The sequence below is a fragment of the Macaca nemestrina genome, chromosome 3, assembly GCF_043159975.1.
Source record: "Macaca nemestrina isolate mMacNem1 chromosome 3, mMacNem.hap1, whole genome shotgun sequence".
In the NCBI taxonomy this organism is placed as follows: Eukaryota; Metazoa; Chordata; class Mammalia; order Primates; family Cercopithecidae; genus Macaca; species Macaca nemestrina.
This window is the reverse complement of record NC_092127.1, coordinates 98,176,381-98,202,198: the sequence shown is the minus strand read 5'-3', so window position 1 is coordinate 98,202,198 and position 25,818 is coordinate 98,176,381. Positions and strand designations below refer to the sequence as shown.

At 33.8% G+C, this 25,818-nt stretch overlaps 1 protein-coding gene across 20 annotated transcripts in view; it reads left to right on the top strand.

Annotated features, from left to right (window-relative positions):
* The window catches only part of LOC105479621 (coiled-coil serine rich protein 1), a 1,449,255-nt gene that overhangs the window by 819,055 nt on the left and 604,382 nt on the right, over positions 1–25,818 (top strand). The window contains exon 11 of one of the 20 annotated variants that reach the window (XM_011737677.3): positions 256–25,524. The exons of the other annotated variants lie outside the window; for them this stretch is intronic. Coding sequence (XP_011735979.2) covers positions 256–264 — 9 coding nt within the window. The 3' untranslated portion in view covers positions 265–25,524. Of the gene's footprint in view, positions 1–255; positions 25,525–25,818 lie in introns of those variants that run through there. 20 annotated transcript variants of the gene reach the window in all.

The following is a 25,818-nucleotide window of genomic DNA, read 5'->3' as shown; positions in this document are numbered from 1 at the left end:
CTTTTAGGGGCCCATATGTTACATTTCTAAGTTTCACAAATATCTTTAGCATAGCTAATCACAAACTAGTGTGATATCTTTTATCATTGATTTTCGCTGAAAAATCATTCATTGGGCAGTAGGTGTCTGGTATATGCACTTTTATAAGCAACGTTAAAGGGAGTATTACCCTAGAAATTTCACTTAGCATTGGTAGAGATTAGGAGAATAAATAAAATTTATCTCACTAATAAATCCGTCTGTGTGATTTCTCAGGAGCGTTAACATCATGAATCCTGTGGCTCACCACTTCATGTCCAAAGGTTAATGAACCAAGGCTCATCTCTCAAGGCTCTGGACTTGTTTACTTATTTAGCAAGGTATAGAAGAAAATGACAGCATGCCCTTAACACAAAGCTTTTGCTCTAGTACTCTTGTCCAAGAAGAGGTAATAAAATTTACTTTAAAAATTACTCGGTAACTGAATAGTTTACCAAGGCATTCCATTGAGAAGAGAAATATTGGGGTATAAAAAGGAAGGAAAATGTTGTGAAGGGCATCACTCCCCTTTTCAATAGAGAATGTGTCAAAAAGTAAGGAAAATTTTTTCGGTTACTTTTCTTCCTTTCATAAATGTCTCATGAGGCGGAAAGAATACTGCAAGTGGAGATATTCTTCTATGTACATTTCCATACATTCTGTTATTTGCAGTGTATTCTGTAGAAGGTTCTCAAGGTTTTGTCAGAAGTCTAACATGATAAAAAATGTACGAAGTACATTTGTAAATATTAGTGAAGAGATGTTATCAAAAACTACATTTTGTTAATGCTTGGCCCATACTGCAAAGAGAAATAGAATTTGATGTCCAGCTTCCTAAAGACACATTTAAAGACTTTCAGTGAGCATAGGTAATTGTGATTTATTCTGAATATTTCTAAATTCTTTTTTTTTTTTTTTTTTTTTTGAGGCGGAGTCTTCACTCTGTCGCCCAGGCTGGAGTGCAGTGGCGCGATCTCGGCTCACTGCAAGCTCCGCCTCCCAGGTTCGCGTCTAAATTCTTTAAGTCTGGCTTTCATAATTGCAAGTAGAAAATTGCAAGTAGAAAGGAGAGGATACTGAGGTGATTAGGTAATTATCACACATGAACACTCATATTTTGGGTTAACACACATAGTAGGCTAATTCTCTAGGGATATTCTGAATGTTAATTTTACACACACACCCCCCTTGCTTTTCTCACTTTTATTATCATGAATAGGGATAAAATACTAACAAACAGTCAATTTGAGGTGGAATATTAAGAAAAACTGAAACTTAAATCACATTGTGAGAAAAATTCACCAGTAAAGTCACCTTTAATGGAGGCAATACATGCATACATCAACAGAGACAAATACTTTTTCTGTTGATTTATTAGGAAAATATGTATTAGAAGGCAGCAAAGCAAATATATAAAAAGAAAATATCCAGTCAAACTATATGAGAGGAGAGGTAAAAAATAATATTTAGGTAACACATGTTAATTCTTTTTGTTACCATCTTTAGAGCAGCAATACTCAACCGGAGGCATTTTTGCCCCCCAGGGAACATTGAGCAATACCTAGAGGCAGTTTTGGATGCTACACTTCAGAGATCCTACTAAAAAGCAATGGGAAGAGGCGAGGTATGCTACTTAATATCCCACAATGCACAAGACAGCTCCCCTCAGCCAAGAATTATCCTCCCTGCCATGTTAATATTGCCAAGGAGAAACCCTGCTCTAGATGGTCATTGTTAACAATGTTGAAATCTTGATTGGTAACATAAAAATGTTTTGTAGCACTTTTCAAGTAAATAAAAACAGGACTTGTTTACTATCTCATAGAAATCCTTTTTTGCCTGAGGAAGCATCATAATGTCATGGTCTTAGACACTTGATTTCCTACAACTGGCCTGAGACTGATTCTCTATAACTCAAGGTGATAGCCTATCATATTTGCCAAAGTTAGCTCTGTATAGTTCTGTTTTCAGTCCCTCACTTTCCTGTGACAAGGTTTGACCAAGATATCTAGGAAAATAAATTTAAATCATAAACTCTTTTTCCAGGTGCTTCTGCCCACTCCCGCTAGGTTCCAGAAGATCTATTTCCTGTATTCTAGAAACACCTTTGAGACTCACACAGAAATCTAATAATGATCCTGAGTTATAAATTTTTGCCCCAAGTTCTAAATTTAAAGCCCATAGAAAAATTATCTAAATAATTTCTGCTTTAATATTGTCCTTCTTTTATCTTTACCTTTAATATTTTGGAGCATATTTATATTATTTTTCTTTATAAGGGATTTTCAGATGCAACTTCAGTGAAATATGTGTTTTGACATCCATGTGTTATGTTCATGTGCAATTTTGTCATCTAGTTAACTTTTATTGTTATAGTTACAAAACAAAACAAAAAGTGATTGGTATATTAGTGGCAAAGTCCTGATATAAATTAGACAATTATAATAGAAATGAAGATGATCATCTTAGAACATCAAGGAAAAAAAAATTCAACTTTAATTTTAGGAAAGCAATTCTCATTTAAAGTAGTATTTTATTGATTTTTTTTTTTATTTTAACAAGCATAAATTTGGCAAAATAAAAATGTTCTTTTGTACAATAAAACTTTTCTTACTAGCAGTGTTAATTCAGTAAATATTTATTGAACATTTACTATTGTCAAGGCAATTATATAAATTATTTATCCTGGAAATATTTTAGATAGACAATTATTTTTAAATAATTGAAAGCTAAATAAATATGAAGAGGATCAAACTTTATTTCACCGGCATTCATTCCAATATATAAATATATCTATACATTCCTATATCTATATATGTTTAATATAGTTAAATATAAATATTCTTTACTTGTTTATCCTTTGGATATATGTGTATATTTACACTTATGTGTATATACTTTTTACAAGTAAATGTGCAGATGTGTATAGAGAATTTTGTGTTGACTCACATTTATTGATAATTGACTGAATAATTTAATCCATAGTATAGGTTTTGGTGAGTAATTTGTATCTGTAAACATCCAAATAAGAAGCAACAAACTATTTTTAAAAATCACTTGTCACATTATAAATCCACATAACTTTTCCAATAGTCTTTTTAGCAATAAGAGAAAATTACAAAGCTCAATAGAGTTGTCCTAACAAAAGAGGTTCACAAATTTTTCTTCTATTACACTCCGTGTTGCCTCTCTTATATAAAAGTAGCACACAGCTTCTGCAATTGGATTGAATGCTTCCCAATTTGGAAAATGTTTGTTGATGTTTACTGATAAATACTTTCATTTAAGAAACTAATGATTTTTATAGCATTTCTCTTTAAAGAAATAATTTATAGGCCCCATTGGAAAACAAATACATCCTATAGTATTTTATTTGTTATCAGTTCCTTCATATGTGACTACATGAAACAAAATTTGTATGCTATATTTGCAGAATAAAGTGGAAAATATATTTTGCCTGCCTCAAAGTAAAAGGATTCCACAATACAATTTCTATATGTATTCCTTCTCTCCAAAACATATTTCATTAGAACACGAACATTTTAGTAGTTAACATTTTTATTTGTATTGAATTTTGCCAATTAGCCAATTTTATAATTCAATTCAGTTTTTATTTATATTTAAATTACAGTTTACTTAATATTTCACTAGGCATTTATTTCATGAAAGGTGATTATATTAGTGAATCACAAGAATTTGAAGGAATTCTTAACGTAGTTCTCATTCCAAGTAGCTGATAAAATAGATAACGTTAGTTTAATATTATTCTATGGTAGTTCACACACAAACTAACACATTAAATAGTGCTTTCAGTTTCCACTTAGTGTAGGATTGAATAAAACATGTGCTGAATGAAAAACAAATGATGCATAGGAAGTATCAATCTTTGTGAATATTTCTCTATAAATTCTATTGAAGTAAGTTTCAACTAGGGAAACTATGATGGCTTTGAAATTAGTTTTTATGTGTTGAGGGTACGCAGTACATTTACTAAAAAAATAATGATCATCAAGTGATAAAATGGTTGATTTTCGTTAAAACAACTTTTCTAACTTCTCTCTTCCTACATACCCACTTAGCTATTGCCAAGTGGGTATTCTTCTTTGATTCTTCTGTATACCCATATGCCCTAGCTTTAGCGCTCTGATCTTTCTGCCTGGAACTATCTTCCACCAGATAGTTTTATGCTTAGTGTTTCACCTCCTCAAGTCTTTCATGGCCTAAATAAGACTGTAAATATTTATCTCACATTATTTATTTCCCTTCCTTGGTTAATATTTCTCCTTAGCACTTGTTAACATTGAATGTATTCGTGTTCTATGTGTTTATTCTGTTTCCCCATTTTAATATAAGCTCAAGGAAGGCAGGAATTTTATTTTATATTTTTTCGTTGCTACACCCCTGCACTTAGAAGACCCAGCTGGTTCCAAGAAGACACTCAGTAAATACCCTATGAATGAAGGATGTCAGATGCTTGTAATGCACAAGGCCCATGTCACTTTTCAGAAGTGCTAAACTTGTGTTGGTTTTAATCCTTGTGTTAGAGCTGGAAAATTAGTCCTAAGAGGCTGCAGCAGGCAAGCGTTAGCTCACAAAAATAAGGCAAATCAACTGAAGGAAATTGGACCAGTGAGTATAAATATCCTACAACTTCAAGTCACATTAAATCAAAGTCCCTATAGTAAACACTCCCTCACACTGCTTCCCAACCTTTTCATGTTGTGCTACAGATAGATAATAATATTTAAGAAGTATATTGGGGTAAACCGACAAAACTGTGGCCAGAGGATCCTGCCTCAGGACATTCCACTCCAAGCGTTTCATCACACTTAAAATCTAAAACCCTTACTCTGATTTATGATTTCTATAATCTGACTCCTGATTTCCTTCCAACTTGAAAAGGTGATCTTATTCTTCTTGCCCTCATGCACATGCCTCATTTCTATTACTGAAACAAAGTAAGTCCTGTCTTGGGGTATTTGTACTAGCTCTTTCCTCCCTCTGAAAGACTTCTCCTTCTTACCACCATTCTACTTATTTGTAATTCAGATCATAACTTAAATATGTCCTGCTCCAAAAGACTATTCCTTACCATTCAATCTAACGAAGCCAATCTAAAATAGATACTGTCTCTCACATCATGCAAATATAATGTTCTACACAAGATTTACTAACATCTAATGTTTTTCTTGTGTATTATATATATATAGATATGATATATGTGTCAATATATAATATATATTATGTGTATACATATATATTTTATCTATCTATCTATCTATCTATCTATCTATCTATCTATCTGTCAATGCATTTGTTTATTCTGTGTCTGTCTGGGCCTGAGAACAAGAATCTCTTGCTTCTTCACTAGATTGGTGTAGGACCTAGAACAGTGCCGGACACATCATAACTGTTTAGTAAATATTTAAAGTGAGTAAAATTAGTTTCCATAAATAAAAACATGTTTATTGATATTGCCAAGTGCCTTAGAACTTTGTCAAAAGATAAAAATGATTTTTATATAATTTCAATAAAATAAAAACTTACAGAAGCATTATTATACAGTGGTTTTAGGTCAGATTTTGGTTTAAGAAAGACATACTAACTATTATCTGGGACAAGTTACTTAACTTGCAAATCTTCCATTTCTTCGTATAGAAAAAATAGGGCAGGATAGCTAAGGCATAGGATTTTCCTAAGAATAAAATTAAATGCTATATATGAAATACTATGTGGGTGGCATGAGTAGGTAAGAAAATCTCTTGAACATGTCCCTAGTGATGGAGGGACACTATTCAGACAGGCATCTAAAATCATTCATTTTTTAAATTCATTTACCTATCCATTAATCCATTTAATAAAAGTTGAGAAACTTCTGTTTCCTGGAAAGATGCTATATATGAGACATAGAGAAAAGAATGTGTATTAATTTTCAAAGTTAGGTTTCTTATGAAGAGAAATATGTAAATAAGCAATTAACAGACACTTTAAGAAGTGCTATGTTACTGATTTATACAAGGATTTCCCAGGAAGTATGGATGCAGAACTCCATCTGATATTTCTTTTCTTTTCTTCCTCTTCTTTTCTTTTCTTCCTCTTCTTTTCTTTTCTTTTCTTTTTTTTTTTTTTCTTTAAAAGACAGTGTTTTAACTCTGTCACCCAGGCTGGAGTTCACTGCAGCTTCGAACTCCTCGGCTCAAGCAATCCTCCTGCATCAGCCCCCTGAGTAGCAGAGTAGCTGGGACTACAGGTTTGTGCCACCACACCAGTCTTTTTTTTTTTTTTTTTTTTTGTAGAGACAGGATCTCACTATGTTGCCCAGGCTGGTCTTGAACTCCTGACCTCAGCAATCTTCCTTCTTTGGCCTACCAAAGTGCTGGGATTACAGGCATGAATCACCAGACCCAGCCTGATATTTCTTTCTTTTTTTTTTTTTCTTTTTTTTTTTTTTTTTTTTTTTTGTTGAGACAGAGTCTAGCTCTGTCGCCCAGGCTGGAGTTCAGTGGCGCCATCTGGGCTCATTGCAACCTCTGCCTCCCGGGTTCAAGCAATTCCCTGCCTCAGCCTCCCAAGTACCTGAGATTACAGGCCCCTGCCACCATGCCCAGCTAATATTTGTGTTTTTAGTAGAGATGGAGTTCGCTGATCTTCAACTCTTGACGTTGTGATCCGCCCACCTTGGCCTCCCAAAATGCTGGGATTACAGGCGTGAGCCACCACACCTAGCCCCAGTCTGATATTTCTAATTGAGGTGACTCTACAAACGAACAACAATTTCTTTTCTTTTCTTTTCTTTTTATTTTATTTTATTTTATTTTTTTTGTTGTTGAGACGGAGTCTCGCTCTGTCACCCAGGCTGGAGTGCAGTGGCCGGATCTCAGCTCACTGCAAGCTCCGCCTTCCGGGTTTATGCCATTCTCCTGCCTCAGCCTCCCAAGTAGCTGGGACTACAGGCACCCGCCACCTCGCCCAGCTAGTTTTTGTATTTTTTTAGTAGAGACAGGGTTTCACTGTGTTAGCCAGGATGGTCTCGATCTCCTGACCTCGTGATCCGCCCGTCTCGGCCTCCCAAAGTGCTGGGATTACAGGCTTGAGCCACCGTGCACGACCTACGAACAGCAATTTCTTGATATATAAATAATATATATAATATATACTACTTATAATTATATATTACTTACATATTATATATATTATATAATACATATTACTTATAATTATATATTATATATATTATATATAAGTAATATAATTATATATTGGTGTGCGTGTGTGTGTGTATATATGTGTGTGTGTATATATATAACTAACAAAAGGTAAGATTTGGGTTTTTAAACTGAAATTTCCCCTGATGGAGAACGCTTGTTTATGTCTTGTTAAATATTTAGACAATACTCAGCCTAACAGATTACCACATATTGACATAAAATGATGTAAAGGAATAGGGACTCTGTCTTGGCTCTTAAAAATAGCATCCTAATTCAAACTTACACCTGCAGCAAGCTTGAAAAGGCATATTTAATAAACTGGGAAAAATAGCGAATAACGTGTTACAGTTTGAAAGGGTTACTTGAGAGAGCTTCTGGGTTAGCTAGGGGACTTTCCAAACTCCAGCACATAGTTAAGAGCATTCTATTAGGCATGCGTGGAATCCTCCTGGAGATATTTTGAAAATGTATTTATGAGATGCATCAAGTTTTATTTAATGTTTAAGACCTCTGAATTTTCTCTGAATTAGAAATAATCCTTCTTTTTTTTCAGAAAACTATGATCTTATACAACCCAAATGGTCAAGGGTAATGTAACTAGGTAGTGAAATAACTGAGTTTCTCCTATACCAACTGTGATAAAGTTTATAATAAGTAATTAGTTGTCTGCTGGTTTTCCTGTCTTCTTTTTAAATTCTGCAAGGGGCTAATAAAACAGTAAGGTAATATCTCTCACGTTTCAAACTGTTGTAGCTGTTGGCTGTATCCCTTGTGGTCTCTCTGCATAACTCTTGGGTAAAGTTTCCTCTCTAGGGCTGTCAGCCAACATGCCTTTGCTTGAGTTTATGGTAAAACATTTTTTTCTGCACTGACATTCTGGAGCAGGCTGTGTGTTTTGGGTCGAGGAGGCTGCATGCAGGTCAGTGTGATGGCTGCAGCGCACTTGCTAACCTTAGAGACAGGTCTTGTATGCTCGTGTCCTTCCCTTGGGAGATAATTAGGATCAGATAGGCTCGTGAGGGTGGAATTCTCATGAACAGGATTCATGTCCTTAAAAGGGTCCAGACTGCCACATGAGAACCCAGTGAAAAGACAGCCATTTATGAAGCAAATCCCCAGCAGGCACTGATCTTGGATTTCCCACCCTCCAGAATTGTGAGAAATAAATACTTGTTGTTTAAACCACCCAGACTATGGTATTTTGCTCTAGTAGCCTGAGCAGATTCAAACAGATTCCATCCTTCTGTCTCCACTTGTGTTTAGATTATTAGAGTATAATTTTCAAAAAGTTAAAAACAGCAGTCTCATACAAACTTAAAATGAATCTTGGTCAAAGATTTTATTAAACAAAGCAGTTAATTAGGTTATCAGTAGCACATTAAAATCATTTCAAATTGCATTTGAGGAATTAGATATTTATAAGCAACAGAGAATATTAGAATAAAGATGACAGGAGTGGTCTGTTGAACAGATGTAAATAATTTGCATCTCTGCTGTAAATTTTCTATAAGGGAACATCTGCTCCTACAGAATTATAAAACAGCCTCATTAACAGGAAGTCAGTGCATGCTGCTGTAGCACAGTGCTCCACTGGAGGAACATCCCGTATTCTCTTTGCCTGTTTCCAGTATCTATGTTATATTTCTATAATGTGTGTCCTCAAACAGCTCACTAAAGTTGTTTTTGAATGGACTCTCTGATTGTAAATCTTTTGTTTGGATTTATCTCTGACATTTGAAAGTTCTTTGTCTGCTATTGTTATACTACTTATTCCCCCGTAATATTTCCTATGTTAGGTCTTTGCTTCTAGCTATCCTGGGTGCTAATCTTGACATTAACCAATACATACCTCAGACTCAAATGGCCAACCCTGATGTCCCCAATCAGATGCACAGTGAGCTCTCAGAGAGATTCTAAGAGATACACTGCACCATGTCTGCCCTTTCTTGAACTCTTTTTCAGTATATTAGATTATTTACTCATCTTCTTGCCACAGTAATGCTACATAACAAACTGTTCCAAAACCCAATGGCAACAAACACTTATTTCTTTCCTCATTGGACTGTGGTTTGCCTCTGGTTATGCTGGATTCAAATGAGATTTAATTGGTTTCATTCCAGGCTTGCATTCTAGCTGGCTCCATGTTTCCTCTTTCTTCTTTGACTAGAAGCCGTCCTGGGTGTATTCTTAGTGTGCTAGATAACCAAGGACAAGAGCCGTGTGAAACTACACAATCATTGCATCACGTTGGCAATATCCTCTTGGCCAAAGCAAGTTTCATAGCAAAGTCCAGTATCCATGGAGCAGGACATGGATGGGGACCACAATGGGAAGAGGAAACTTACTATTTAATTATCAATAATTCTAATTATCACAGTCACATATTTTATTAATCATGTGTTTCTTAACATGTTAATTCCTATGTAGTGCTTCTCAGCCAATATAAGCACCCCCTTCCCAGAGGTGAACATCACACATAAAGGATATTTCATAATTCTGTATCAACGTACAGGGGTTAATCATTGTGATTATTCTATTTCTTATTTCTTGGCCACTGACTCTATGCCAGGCACTTGGTCAGATGTTAGAATCCATTTTATCTAATGCCTAAAATAGCTGCCAAGTAAATTCTTATATAAACAAACTGAGACTCAGGGAAGATACATTTTCCAAAGTTCAAACTATTAGTAAGTAGCACCTGAGTTTTATTTTTCTTTTATTTAAAACTTACTATATGCTATGCACTACTTTAAGGGATTTATAGGTCTTATACCATTTAATCTTAAAAATAACTTAAAAATAAAGTACCCTTGGCCGGGCGCGGTGGCTCAAGCCTGTAATCCCAGCACTTTGGGAGGCCGAGACGGACGGATCACGAGGTCAGGAGATCGAGACCATCCTGGCTAACACGGTGAAACCCTGTCTCTACTAAAAAAATACAAAAAAATTAGCCGGGCGAGGTGGCGGGCGCCTGTAGTCCCAGCTACTCGGGAGGCTGAAGCAGGAGAATGGCAGGAACCCGGAAGGCGGAGCTTGCAGTGAGCCGAGATCGCGCCACTGCACTCCAGCCTGGGCGACAGAGCGAGACTTCGTCTCAAAAATAAATAAATAAATAAATAAATAAATAAATAAATAAAGTACTCTTACTTTATTTATGAGAAAACTAGGCATCGTAGAATTGAATAATGTGTCAAAGATAAATTTGACACCATTACCTGGGACTTCATAATATATGATCAGATAAAGAAAGAGATCTCTGCATCCTGTGGAAGTTCTGCCTTGGGGTTTTTTTGTTTGTTTGTTTTTTGTTTTTTTTTGTTTTTTTTTGTTTGTTTGTTTGTTTTCTCTGAGGGCAGTTTGCCTTGTTTGCCTTGTTTGCCTGTCTCAGTCAACCTTGACCTTTAATCCAGCACTTGTCTTCTTGCCTGTGACCTCTCAACGCTTGACTTGGAGTCTGTCATTTAATACAGATGCTTTGTATTCTGGAGCTCATTTCCACATTGCTGTGTCTGCTTCAATCTAATACCCAAATCCAGAATTTTAATTATGCCTTTTGCTTTAACATTAGATTTGTCTATGCCTGTCTCTTAATTGTGCTCCAGCATGACAGTTCAACAAGAATCGCTTAAATTCCATTTTTCAAAGATAAGGAAATAGCTTTCCTTTGTAATAATTGGTCATTTAATGTCATGAGTTAGAATGGAAAGATATCCGAAATCATCTTTCACAGGGATAGTCTGTTCACATTGCTTTCATTAATCATTCATTCTTTTTAAAAAAAAAAAAAGATTTTATGTAATGCTTTTATATGCAAAACATCATGACGCATAGTTCAAGAATACAGAGATGAAAAATTAGACATTATTCTGAAATGGATTCAGCCATTAAGAACTTTATACTCACTAGAGAAACTACACAGAAACATGAAATGCCTTGTTTGTAATCTTTGCACCACTCCTTTCCCCACAGTAGAAATATTTGACTCCTCACCTATGTTCTGGTATCTTGTCAGTCTTTACTCATTGCTCCTATTTATTCTACACAGTCTACACCATAAGGTTCAGGCTTCCTACCTGAAACCTCAACTGAACCTCAATTCCTAAGCCAAATTAGACAGAAATGAGAAGCACATTTATCTGATCTGCACACCTCTCAGCCTATCCCCAGCTCAGATAGATTTAGTTGTGTCTTCTTCCAGTGTCACTTCTCTGTGAACTAAATGCCTCACTGCTGACCAATGGGCTTTCATCTTCAGTGTGAAAGCTACACTTGCCTTCACCTCGGAGCTCTTATTCTGTTTATGGAACCACTGTACATGGAATCCTAATTCTCGACTCCTTGCTGCATTTGCTGGAATTCTGTTCTTATTCTTAGCTACAAGACTAGATTGGGTCTAGAAGTTTCTATGAAGTTATGAAATACTTATTTAGCACCTTAATATATGTTAAGACACTGCTACAGGTGTTTCACAAACATTATAAGGGAGGTACTATTTTTATCCCCATTTAATATGTGAGATAAATAAAGGATATAAAGGTGAAGTAACACAGGCAGTTTGGCTCAGAGTTCATGCTCATAATGACTATGCAACCTGTCTCTCAGATTATATCTTGCATTTACAGCTGTGCTTTCATTCCCAGCCTCTATAGCACTAGAATTGCCCTAATGTTGACAAACTCTGAGATTTCCCATTAGGACCTGCTCTTAGATGCTACTTTATCCTATCCGTTGTGTTATATTCCCAGACCTCCCAGGTTCAAATTCCTTACGTGTCACCATTCATTCCTTATTTAGAGTTCCCTTTCCCAATAGTTTCACCCAGATCCCCTTCTTTTGCCTATCCAGCATGTGTCAAATGTTTCTTTCCAGTATAGACCTTCTAGCTTGCCTCTTTCTCCTATTCATAGATAAAATCCTTAAATATATATGAGATAATAACTGTGGTTCAATTCAAGGACCAAAAATGGTCAACCATTAGATCACCTGATCCATCTTTTAGCTTTTAACCTAATGAATCTGGTCTCATAGGTACATGTCTATACCTATATTAGATGTATGAATAACATATATACTTGAAACTTAGAGAAAATGGAATAATGTGTTGAAAGCAAAAAAAAAAAAATCTGTTTCATATGAATATTTGAATGTTAATATAAAGTTTCATTCATAAAGTACTGACACCTTAAGAATGGTTTAGAGATCAATGATAGCTTTTACAAATTTGGCTTACAAATATAATGTTTCTAATGATATTATTTTAATTTTAAGTAAATATGTTTATATTCATAAATATAAAAATCAAACATATATACTTTTAATTACTATTCTGCATGGTAGAAAAATGTTGCAATTACTAAATACTAGAATGTAATATTCTTAATAGTCTTCAATGTCAATGTAATGTAGAATTGTTTTAAACACTTCATTTGTCTGATCTGAAAGTTGACAATAGATTCTTGAAATTAATTAATTTGAATTGATCTTTTTCACATTTAGCCTGATGGCACCAACAGAAAATAAGAAAACAGTGATACTCAGAATGCTTAGACAATCACATTTCAGGAAAACAAAAACAAAAAGCATTGTTTAAAGTCCCCCATTGAGCACTTTTTCTACGTTAATGAGAATTCCCATTTAATTCTCGTTGAGAAAATATTTTGAGAAAATATTTATCCCCCTTTGAGAAGAACTGGGATTTAGAGGGTCAGTAACTTGTCTATGATAACACATGTTAATAGTGGATCCCAGAATAAGATTCAGATCTTGCCAACTCACAGAGCATTCTGTACCATTCACATCCCCTCAAACATTATGATGTCAATGTAAAAAAAAAACTTATCTTAGTAAAGATAAACATAGTAAGATGTAGATGGGTATGAGAAATGGAAAATGGCAAGATTGTTGATTTCTTCTTTGTTATAAAATGGAAATGATGGCTTTTTGCAATATCACATTCAAAACCATAAACAATATTTTATTACTTCTGTATTTAATATACTATTTAAATATAGCAATGAAAGAATATTATTTTGACTGTATTAGCTTAATTTTTAAAAAGGAATATTTTAATCTGAATTCAATTTGACAGTAAAATAAAAGAGTATTTGAAATTCTGAATACTTATATGCCCTATAAACTTGCTTCTCAGAATATACTTCAGTGGCCCACATAGGTAATATTTTTAACTGAATATAACCATATTACATTTGTAAAAGTTTAGAACTTGGTAAAAACCATTTGAAATATGTAATGTTTAAGCAAGAAATATTTAGTAGGGTACTGATTGGGGATGACAGAGTATTTATTAATGGCAAAAGACAAGCTATGACTTGGGTTTTTACCTTTCACCTTCTAGCTAGAATCACAGGCATAACAGGATTTTTTTTTTTTTTTTCCTACACTGTAGCTAGAGTGTGCATGTTTTTCATACAGGGCTATTTAAATATTCATTTATTCACTTTTGGATAATGAAAAATTCTACTAGTCACTCTAGGCAATTTATGAGCATTAATGATAATGCAGCCAGAGTAGCATGAAAGGAACAAATTATAACATGGATTTAGGTAATTATATATTGTTCTAGTTTAGCAAAGAAAAAAAATCATGTTTTAAATCAGAATACCATTATTCTTTAATAAAATAAATCATATTGGATTTCAATACATTGCTAATTGTTCAGGTTTCTTTTTAAGTTAAAATAGTATTTTAACAAAATTTGTTATTGGATATTTATAGTTGTACTGAACAGCTCTTATTATATAGTTCCCTAGATTAGTCTATTTAAAGGCATTTGAGGAAACTAAGCTTGAATTTAAAATTCTGAAGCAAATTTGATCAGTACATCTATTGGATGGCATCTTGAATCTCTGAGGATGTGATCTAACAGAATCCCAAACTAGGTTCCTTAATAGCAGTGTCTATGAATTATGAAAATTGATGACAGATAGATCTATAGATGACAGAGATGCAAATATGGAGATATGTATAAACATATATTATTAAATACATATATGCATTTTTAGTTTTTGTCATGGACTGATTTGTGTCCCCCAAATTCATATATGAAGTCATAACCCGCAGTAGCTTAGAATGTGCATACTTAGAGATAGGACCTTTAAGGAAGTATTTAAGGTTAAATTAAGTCATTTAAATGAAAGTACACCCTTATCCAATATGACTGGTGTTCTTGTAAGAAGAGGGAGAACGTGTACCAAGAAAAGGCCATATGAGGGCACAGTGAGGAGGCAGCCATCTGCATGCAGTGGAGAGGACAGAGGCCTCAAGAGAAACCAAACCTGCTGACACCTTGATTTTAGAATCCCAGCCTCCATAATTGTGTTAAAATAAATTTCTCAGTTTCTCATATGGCATTTAAGCCACCCAGTCTGTGGTATTTTGTTGTGGCAGCCCTAGCAAACTAACATATTGTTGTATGATCTATTGACAGGTTCAAGTAAAAAAAAAAAAAAGTAAATTTAATAGGGCTTCAAGAAGTTAGGAGTTGTCAAATATTCTTTTTATTTTCTCCTTCTCCTCTTGCTTTTGTTGATAAAGAATTTCTAGGGTAGAAAAACATTTTTTTCTCACTAACTTGTGTGATTTCCAGCAGTTCATTATTAGAAACCAATTATTTTATTTCAATGAAACTCTTTTTTACACTATTTGTGGAGAGCAAAATTATATAATATTGACATACCTCCCTAAAAATCACCTTAAAAATGTTCATATATTTTTACTGAATAATTCTTTTATAAATTATTTTAACTAAACAATGCAGTTGTTCAAAGTTTTCTGTAAATAGGTGCTGATCACACCATAGTTCATAGAAGTGAACAACTAAAAATAACATCGTTTCCAAATTGAAGTATTTTCCTAAATTGTGATTTTTTTATATGTATAAATATAATAAGATATGTATTTTTTAACATGGACCTGCCTTATAATAGAGAAGATAAAAATTATTTAAGAGACATGTAATAAAAAGCAGCAATTCTGGAATAATAGAGTAAGGGCATCTGAAAATCTACTCTTCCATAAAAGCAACAAGGATATGGGCAAAAATTGTCCCAATCAACTTTTTTTTAATTCTAGAAATCCACCAAAGGCTTTCAATAACCAATGAGTGTTTATTAGGGGTAAATGGTTGACTCTCAGTTCTAACAGCATTGTGGTATTTTAACTTGTCCACTTTCTCTCCCTCATGTGCAGTTGCCTGGCTATCCAGTGGCCTTGCAACAAAGACATCTGTGTAAAAGATCACCTTTGTAGCCACTAAGGAGGCCTTGTCTATGTGGAACTACCCCCAAAAGCCTCATTTCCAGAGTTTTATCAATATTTGAATTGTCTACCAGCTCCCTGGAACAGGGTCATTTACAAGACTTGTTTTTATTTGCACTCAGGGCTTTACTCAGTGCAAAAAGCCCTATCCTGTCTACAGGACATTTGTCAGAAACAATCATTTGTTTAATATTTCAGTTGTTTGAGGCAGTGATACAAGTTGGGGAAAATGAGTCTGACCAAAATCTTAAATGGAAAATCTGGGAGATGATATGTCTACAGAGGCCTTTAAAAAAGCTTCTTATAAATTCTCTGGGACTTAGAAAGCCACAGCTTGTGCAGGGCTATGCACATATTCAAGACTGTGTGTATGCCCAAGAAAGACCTGACAAGGCCCTGTTTCCTCACCTGTGGCTGACCTTGAGTTGCTGCATAGGTAGGAAGGAAAAGCTAAGGCTGACTGCAAACTGTCAGATCATTGAGGACATGCCCCCAATACATACACAAAACCAATTGGCAAAAGCTGGGAGACTTATTGGCCAATACATTCAAAACAATCTTTGTTTAATTATAAGTTGATCACTATTGTAACACACCAGGGACTTCAGTGAACTACACATGACAAGAATAAAGATTTTTCAGAATTCGTCATTAAAAAAAGATGACAGCAAATTCAACAAACTGCAGCAACGAGCCATGTCAAAGAGAAGAATCTGATTTTTACAGTTTCCACATTATATGAAAATGTCCATTTGCCAACAAAATGTAAAAGACGTGAAAAAAGAAAGTGTGACTCCTAAGTAGGGGAAAAATAGTCAAAATAACCTATTTTATATATTTAAGAAGTGATGGAGCCATGTCTAAAGAACTGAAGGAAAGTGCTGGTTTTTTTTTTTTTTTTTTTTTTTTTTTTTTTTCCCTGAATAAAGAAATCAGCAAAGAGATAGGAAATACTTTTAAGTACCAAAGAGAAATTCTGGAGTTGAAAAGTATAGTAACTGAAATGAAAGTGCCTTCATGGACTCAACAGTATATTTGAGCAAGCAAAGGAATAATCAGTTAAATTTAAGATAGATTCATAGAGATTATCCAATCTGATAAAGAGAAAAATAAAAGAATGAATAAAAATCAACAGAGACTCAGAAACCTGTAAAAACACTGTGAAGTGTACCAACATGCACATGAGATTTAAGAAGGAGTGAAGAGAAAGTGGCAGAAAGACTATTTGAAGATATGATGGCCAGAATTTTCTTAAATGTTATGAAAAACATCGATCTGCCTAAGAAACTTAAAGTCCATGTAGTATAATTTAAAGAGATGCACATTTCAACACATAGTAGTTGAACTGTTGAAAGACAAAGAAAAAAATGTGAAAGCAAGAGAAGAGCAACTCATCACACAAAAGGCTCCTCAAAAACATGGCTGACTTCTTATCAAAAGCAGGGAGGCCAGAAGAAAGTGGGATGATATATTCAGTGCTGAAACAAAAGAAAAAAGCTCACAATATTTCTTGTCCAACCAAACTGTCTTTCAAAAGTGAAAGAGAAATTGAGATGTTCCCAGATAAAAACTGAGAGAATTCATTGCTAGGAAACCTGCCTTACAAGAAATTTTAAAGGAAGTCCTTCAGACTGAAAGGAAAGGACAATAAATCACCAATTGAATCCATGGAAGATATAAAGAGCACCTGTATAACTACATAGGAAAATATGAAAAACTTATACATTTATTTTTATTCATAACTCTTACTCTGATATCAAATACAATTGCAGAAACCAATAGTTGTAAAACTATATTTATGTAGGTTCATAGGTCAATAGGTTTACTGTTAAGATGATAATATCCAGATTGATCTACAGATTCATCACAATTCCTATCAAAATCCCAGCTAAGTTCTCTGAAGAAATTGACAAGTTGATCCTAAATTTCACATGAAAATACAAAGTACACAAAATATCCAAAACAATCTTGAAAATGAAAAACAAAGTTGGATAACCTACACTTTTCAATTTCAAAATTTATTATGAAGCTAAAATTATCATGGGAGTGTGGTACTGGCATAACATCAGAGATATTGATAAATGAAATAGAATTGAGAATCCAAAACTAAACCCTAATATTTATGACCAATTGATTTTCAACAATTGTGCCAATACATTTCAATGGTAAAAGGAAAGTCTTTTGGGGCTGGGCGTGGTGGCTCATGGTTGTAATCCCAGCATGTTAGGAGGCCAAGGTGGGCAGATCACCTGAGGTCAGGAATTCAAGACCAGCCTGGCCAAAATGATGAAACCCTATTTCCATTAAAAATACAAAAAAATAAATAAATAAATAAATAAATAAATAAAAATAGGTGGGCGTGGTGGAGTATGCCTGTGGTTCCAGCTGCTCGGGAGGCTGAGGCAGGAGAATTGCTTGAACCCAAGAGGTGCAGGTTTCAGTGAGCCAAGATCACGGCAATGCACTCCAACCTGGGTGACAGAGCAAGACTTTGTCTCAAAGAAAAAAAAAAAAAAAGTATTTTCAACACGTGGTGCTAGGACAACAATATATCCACAGGCAAAAGAATGAAGTTGGACACCTACCTCACAGCATATAGAAAAATAACTTAAACTGGATTATAGACCTAAATGTAATAGCTAATACTACAAAATGTTTAGAAAAAAACAAATGAGTAAATCCAATGATGGTTAGTGATGGTTTCTTACACACAACACCTAAAGCACAATAAACAACTGTAACAATATAAATTGGACTTCAACAAAATTAAGAATTTGTTCTTCGAGGAGATGCCAACAAGATGATAAAATAGAAGTTTTCAGCCCTTATTCCACCCAAAGAAACAAAAATTTTCACAATCTCCTATGGGCAAAAGCACTGTTATGAGAACCGGGGAGCCCACTGGAAAAGTGCCAGCAGCCCAATGGGATAAATAATCCAAAAATAGACACGCTGAAAAAAATAAGAAGAACAGTTTTACTTTATCAGCATCACCTTTTTCCAAGGCAGTAAAGCTCAGTGCCAAGAGAGACCCTCTTAATCCATGATTTCTCTAATGGAGAAAACTGAAAGCATAATGAATTCCCACCTTTCTTAATCATGTGAAATGCTGCCTAAGAAGCATGCCCCTTCCAAACCTCACAGATAACACAGGAACAGTGGAACTAAGTATTCTGCAGATATCTAAGAGTAGAAAAAAGAAGCATGGGCTCACAGAAACCAGAGAACAGAACTTAAAAAAAAAGAGCCACAGATTCTACAAACCACCTACTGAACTCCAACAAGAGATTCACTTATGAAGCTTGTGATATGCATCCCTTGTGGATTTCTTCAACTAACCCACACATGCCCCCAGCATTCATCCCCTCCTTAGCAGGTGCTCCATGTGTGCCCCCACAGATGGCACATGCAAACCTCTGAAAACTGTGCTGTAGCACATATAGTCACCTTGACAGACTGCTGGACTAGGAGAAAGCACAGAACCTAAGCACTTCAGAGCAAACTGCCCTAGGGAGAAAATAAACAGGGGGCTGTCAGCACCCATGAACATGGCTTTGTAGAACTGAGAGAAGACATACAATATTAAAACTTCTCCTCAATAAGGAATAGGAGGAGTGGAACAGGTACATCCATAGAAAAGGTCTGGGAGATCCCATGAATCCATATCCAGGCTGATAGGTGAAGGTATTTCTCTCCAGAGATGATAAATACTACAGGAAGTTACATCTTCATCAAATGAAAAGACTGTAATCAAAGACTACATTGAACACAAAAACTCAAGGAAACATGATACTACGACAGAACATAGTAGTTTTCTACTAACCAACCTGAAGATATTAGAGATCTATGAAATATCTAACAAAAATTCAAAATAATTGTTTTAAGGAAGCTCAAGATGCTACAGAAAGACAGAAATATGAACAAAAATAAGAAAAACAACATATGAGCAAAATGTAAAGTTCAACAAAGAGATAGAAATTATTAAAAAAATAAATATAGGACTGAAGACAATAAATGAAATAAAAATTGAAATAGTCTTTCATGAGCAGATTCAAGCAGAAGAAAGCATCTGTGAATGTAAAGACAGGTCATTTGAAATCATCCAGTCGGAGGATATAAAAAAAGAACACAAAAGAGTTAAGTAAGTCAGTGAGATATATGAGACACAATTAAATGAAACAGTGTATACATTGTTTAAGTGTCTGAAGATAATGAAAGGAACAGAAAGCTTATTCAAAGATATAATAACTGAAAATGTGCCAAATCTTGAGAGGGATATGAACTTCCAAGTTCACGAAGTTAAAAGATTTCTAAAAAGAATAACTTCAAAAAGAATATACCAAGACACATGATAAAAATATTATCAAAAGTAAAGGACAAAGAAAGAATTTTGACAATAGCAAGACAAAAGCCACTTGTTATAAGCAAGGAAACCCCATTAAGCTATTAGGTGATTTCTCAGCAGAAAGCTTCCAGTCTAGGAGAGTGAGATAATATATTCAAAATTCTGAAAGGAAAAGACTGCCAACCAAGGTACTACACCCACAAAAACTGTCCTTAAGAAATAAAGAAGAGATAAACACTTTCTCAGATGAACAAAATGACAATCTATAAAATGTCTAACAAAAATTTAGAGGGAATTTATTAACACTAGACATGCCTTAAAAAATGGTAAAGAGAGTTCTTCAAGATGAAACAAACCATACTGTTTGGTAAGAGGAACATAAGAAAGTATAAAACTCACTGGCAAAGGTAAATATATAGTTAATGTCATAATTCTCTAATGCAGCAGTCATGGTGTGTAAACTACTTTTAATTCTGTTCTAAAGGTAAAAGACAAAAGTGTTTAAAATGATTAGAACCAAAATAATATGTTGAAAGTTATACAATATAAAAAGTAGTATCTCTAGTAGATACACATAAGAAATTAAAAAAAAAAAAACCTCTAGTAGATACACACATAAAGAAATCAAATTATACCACAGCAAAAAAAAAAAAAAAAAAAAAAAAATTATAAAACTGCAAAGGAATACTACAAGAAAGGAAGACAGAAACAAACTGCAAAATGTTCAGAGCAACAAAATGGTAATTTTCAAAATCTAGTCATTACCTATATAATTACTGAAAATATAAATGGATTAAACTGTCTAATAAAAATACATAGAGTGGGTGAATGGATTAAAACACAAGATCAAACAATGTGTTTCCTACAAGAGACTTGCTTTAGTTTTAAGAACAGACATAGACAGGAAGTGAAGGAATACAAAAAATATGCCATGCAAATGGTAACCAAAAGAGAGTAAGGGTGAATATAATTATATTAGACAAAACAAACATCAAGTGAGAAACTGTCAAAAAAAAAACAACCCAATAATGCCATTATATAATGAGAAAAGTTCATTTCATTAAGAGGATATAGCAAGTGAAAAAATATATACATCTAAAGTAGAGCACCCAAATATATAAAGCAAACATTGACAAAACTGAAAGAAAAAATAGAAATACAGCAGTAGAAGATAGATACTATGCTGTCAACATTGAATATATCACCTCATTAGAAAATTAAATAAGGGAACAACAGACATAACAACATTATAGACCGAATGGGCTCAACAGACATTTTATCCAACAGCAGCAGAATGCACATTTTTCTCAAGTATGCCTATAACATCTTTCAGGATAGATTATATGTTTAGTCATAAAACAAGTCTTAGCAAATTTAAGAAGGATTAAATCATAGAATTATTTCTGACCACAATGGTATTAAACCAGAAATCAGTAACAGGAAGAAAATTGCAAAATGTAAAATGTGTGGAAATTAAACATACTCCTAAATACTTAATGAGTTGAATCTAAGGGGAAATACCTTGAGAGAAAGGAAAATGGTAACAATACATACCAACATTTAGGACATGAATACAATGAAAAAAAATACTAAAAGGAATTTTATATCAATAAACGCCCATGTTAAGAAAAAAAGGCCTCAAATAAACCACCTAACTATATACCTCAAAGAACTAGAAAAAGAAGAACTAAGCTCAAAGTTAGCAGAAGGAAGGAAATAGTAAAAATACTAGAGCAGAAATAAAGTACAGGCTAGAAAAAAATAGAAAATATCAACAAAATTGTATTTGTTCTCATACTATGATAAAGACATACTTGAGACCACATAATTTATGGAGAAAATAAATTTAATTGACTCATGGTTCCACAGGCTGTACAGGAGGCATGGCTAGGGAGGCGTCAGGAAACTTAGAATCATGGCAGAAGGTGAAAAGGAAGCATGCACAATCTTCACTTGGCAGAGCAGGAGAGAGAAAGCAAAGAGAGAAGTGCTACACACTTTTAAACAATCAGATCCCATGAGAACTTACTATCACAAGAACAGCGAGGGAGAAATCCACCCCCATGATCCAATCATCTTCCATCAAACCCCTCTTCCAACCTTGGGGTTTGCAACTGAATATGAGATTTGGGTGGGGAAACAAAGCAAACCATGTTAGAGATTGAATCAATAATCCAAAGCCTTTCAGCAAAGAAAAGCCTGCAACCAGATGGTTTTACTTGTGAATTCTACAAACATTTAAAAATAATAAATGCCGATACTTTTCAAGCTCCTCCAAAAAAATTGAAGAGGATAGTATGCTTTCAAACTCATATTACAAGGCCCACATTACCCTGAATATCAAACCATACAAGTATTCTATGAGAAAGGACAACCACGTGCCAATATCCCTGATGAACATAGATATAAAAGTCCTTTCCAAAATAATAGGATACAACACATGAAAAGGATTACACTCCATGGTCAAGTGGGATTTAACTGTGGGATGTAAGGATGATTCAACATATCAAAAATAATGTCATACAACACATGAACAGCATGAAGAATAAAAACATATAATCTCAATAGATGCAAAAAAAGAAATTAATGAAATTCAACACCTTCTCTTGATAAATACTATCAATATATTGGATAAAGAAAGAATGTACCTCAACATAACAAAGGCCATATATGAAACACCCACAGAAAACATTATATTAAACAGTGAAAAGCTCAATGCTTTTCCTCTAAGATCAGCAACAAGACAAAGGTTTCTACTCTTACCACTTCTATTCAACATAGTGCTGTATGTCCTATCCAGAGCAATTAAACAAGAAAAAGAAATAAAGACAACCAACTGAGGAAGAAGAAAAAATTCTCTCTGTTTGCAGATCACATGACATTATATAAAGAAAACCCTAAAGATGCCACCCGAAACTATTAGAACTAATAAATAAATTCAATAAAGTAACAGGATATAAAACCAACATTAAAAATCAATATTATACATATATCAAATTACTTTGTTGTACACCTTAAGGTTATACAATTTTTATACATTAACAATTAGATATCCAAAATGAAATTAAGACAGCAACACCATTTAAAATATCATAAGAAAGAACAAAATACTTAATAATAAATTTAACCAACAAAGTGAAAGATCTGTGTACTTAAAACTGTAAAACATTGATGAAAGAAATTGAAGACAACATAAATAAATGAAGATATCCCATGTTAATGGATTGGAAAAAATAATATTCTTAAAATATCTATAGTACACAAAGTGATAAAATTCAACTCATTCTTTATTAAAATCTCTTATTTTTTGCAGAAACAAAAAAAATTTCTGAAATTCATATGGAATCATAACAGGTACAGAATACCCAAAACAATCTTGAGTAAAAAGAAAGCTGGAGGCATCACAATTCCTGATTTCAAAATGTATTATAAAAATAAAATACTCAAAACTGTATAGTACAGTGGAAACAGATGTGTAAAAGAATGGAACAGAATGGAGAGTGCAGAGGTAATTCTCCACATTTATAGTTAATTGATCTTTGACAGAATTCTCAAAAGCATACAATGGAGGAACGAATGAATAATCTCTTCAATAAATAATGTTGAGAGAACTGGATATCCATATGTAGAAGAAAGAAACTGGACCATTATCTCACACTATATGTAAAAATCAACTCAAAGTGGATTTAATACATAAACATAATACCTGAAACTATAAAACCACTAGAATAAAATACAGAGGAATGCTGCTTGACATTTTGCTAGGCAATGATTTTGGGACATGACCCCTAAAGTACAGACAATAAGAACAGAAATAGACTAGGATTTCATCAAGGCAAAAAGTTTGTGTACAGCAAAGAAAACAATCAACAAAGTAAAATAATAACCTAAGGAATGCGAAGAAGAAAATATTTGCAAGCTATCAATCCCATAAGGGGCGAATATCTAAAATATATGAAACTCAAGTAATTCAATAGCAGAAAACAAATAACCTGATTAAAAAATGGGCAAAAGGCTCAATCATTTCTCCAAATAAGACATATGAAAGGCCAATTGTTACATGAAAAGGTGCTCAACATCACTAATCACCAGGAAAATATAATCATAATCACAATGAGCTATCACTCAACACATGTTAAGATAACTGCTGTCAAAATGACAAAAGATGACAAGTGTTGAAGAGGTTGTAGAGAAAAAGGAACACTTGTCAACTGTTGGTGGGAATATAAGTTGTTACTGCCATTATGAAAAGCAGTATGGAGATTCCTCCAAAAGTTAGAATAGAACTATCATATAATCCAGCAATCTCACTTCTGGGTATATATTCAAAGGAAAGGAAATCAGTATATCAAAGAGATATCTGCATTTCCGTATTAATTGCAGCACTATTAGCAATAACCAAAGCATAGAAACAATGTAAATATCTGCCCATGGATGAACACATAAAGAAACTGTGAGATACAGAATAGACAAACACACACACACATACACACAGACACAGGCACACACACACACACACACACAGAATATCATTCAGCCATAAAGAAGAAAATCCTGTCATTTACAACAACATGAATGAATGAGAATGTGTTCCTTGTCCATTCATGCTAAGTGAAATAAGCCAGACACAGAAAGATAAATACTGCATGATCTCACTCATATGGAAAATCTAAAAATCATGATGTCATAAAAGCAGAGAGTAGAATGGTGGTTTTCAGGGGCTGGGATACGTAGGAAATGATGAGCCATTTGAATAAACAGTATAAAGCTTTAGCTACGCAGGATAAATCAGTTCTAGAGATGTAATGTGCAGCAATGTGACAAGATTTAACAATACTGTATTGTATAGTTGAAATTTGCTAACAGTAGATTTTAAGTGTTCTCAATAACTACAAAAAAGTATATGGGGTGATGTATATGTTAATTACCTTGATTGTGGTAACAATTTCACAATACATATATGAAAACATTACATTGTATGCATATCTCAAAACATTACATTGTATACTTAAATTATACAATTTTTATTTTTTCAATTACAACTCAATAAAGCTGGGAGAATTGTGCTTGAAAAAAAAGAAAAAGAACTTTCAAGGAAGTGAAAATACAGCCCCCAGACTGGAAGAACATATTTGTAAATCATGTGTTTGATAAAAGACGCATATTCAAAATACATAAAACCTATTTTTCTTTAAATAAGATATAAAAATTGCCAATAAATGCATGACAGGAGTCTCAGCACCTTTAGCCATTAGGGGTATGCAAGTCAGAACCACAGTGAAATACTTCATAACCATAGGATAGTTAAAATAATAATAATACAAAAAGATAGGCAAGTACAACTGTTGGCAGGTATGTGGAGAAATCCCTCCTACTTCATTGATACGATTGTATAATGGTATAGTCACTTTAGAAAACAGCAACATGCTTTCTTAATCTATTAAACATAGAATTACCAAATGACCTACCAGTTCCACTCTTCAGTGTATACCCAATATATAAAAACTTATGTTCACACAAAAATTTGTATTCAAATGTACCTAGCAGCATTATTAGTAGCCAAATGTGGAAATAATCCAAATATAAATGAACTGATGAATCCATAAAGCAAAGTATTATATCCATATGATGGAATAATACTTAGCCTTAACATATGGTGAAATACTGATCTATTTTACAATATAGATCTACCTTGGAAAATATATGTTTAGTAAAAGAAGCTCATCACAAAAGATCATATATTGTATGATTCAATTTATATGAAATGTTCAGAATAGGCAAATTTATAGAGACAGCAAGTACATTTGCATTTATCAGGGGTTAAGAGAAGGGAGAATAGGGAATGAGTGCTGATGGGTTTTGGGTTTATTTTTCACATGAGGAAAATTTCTTAGAATTAGATAGTGGTGTATGTTGAACAGTTCTGCAAATATACTAAAGAAACACAGAATTGTATAATTTAAAATTGAG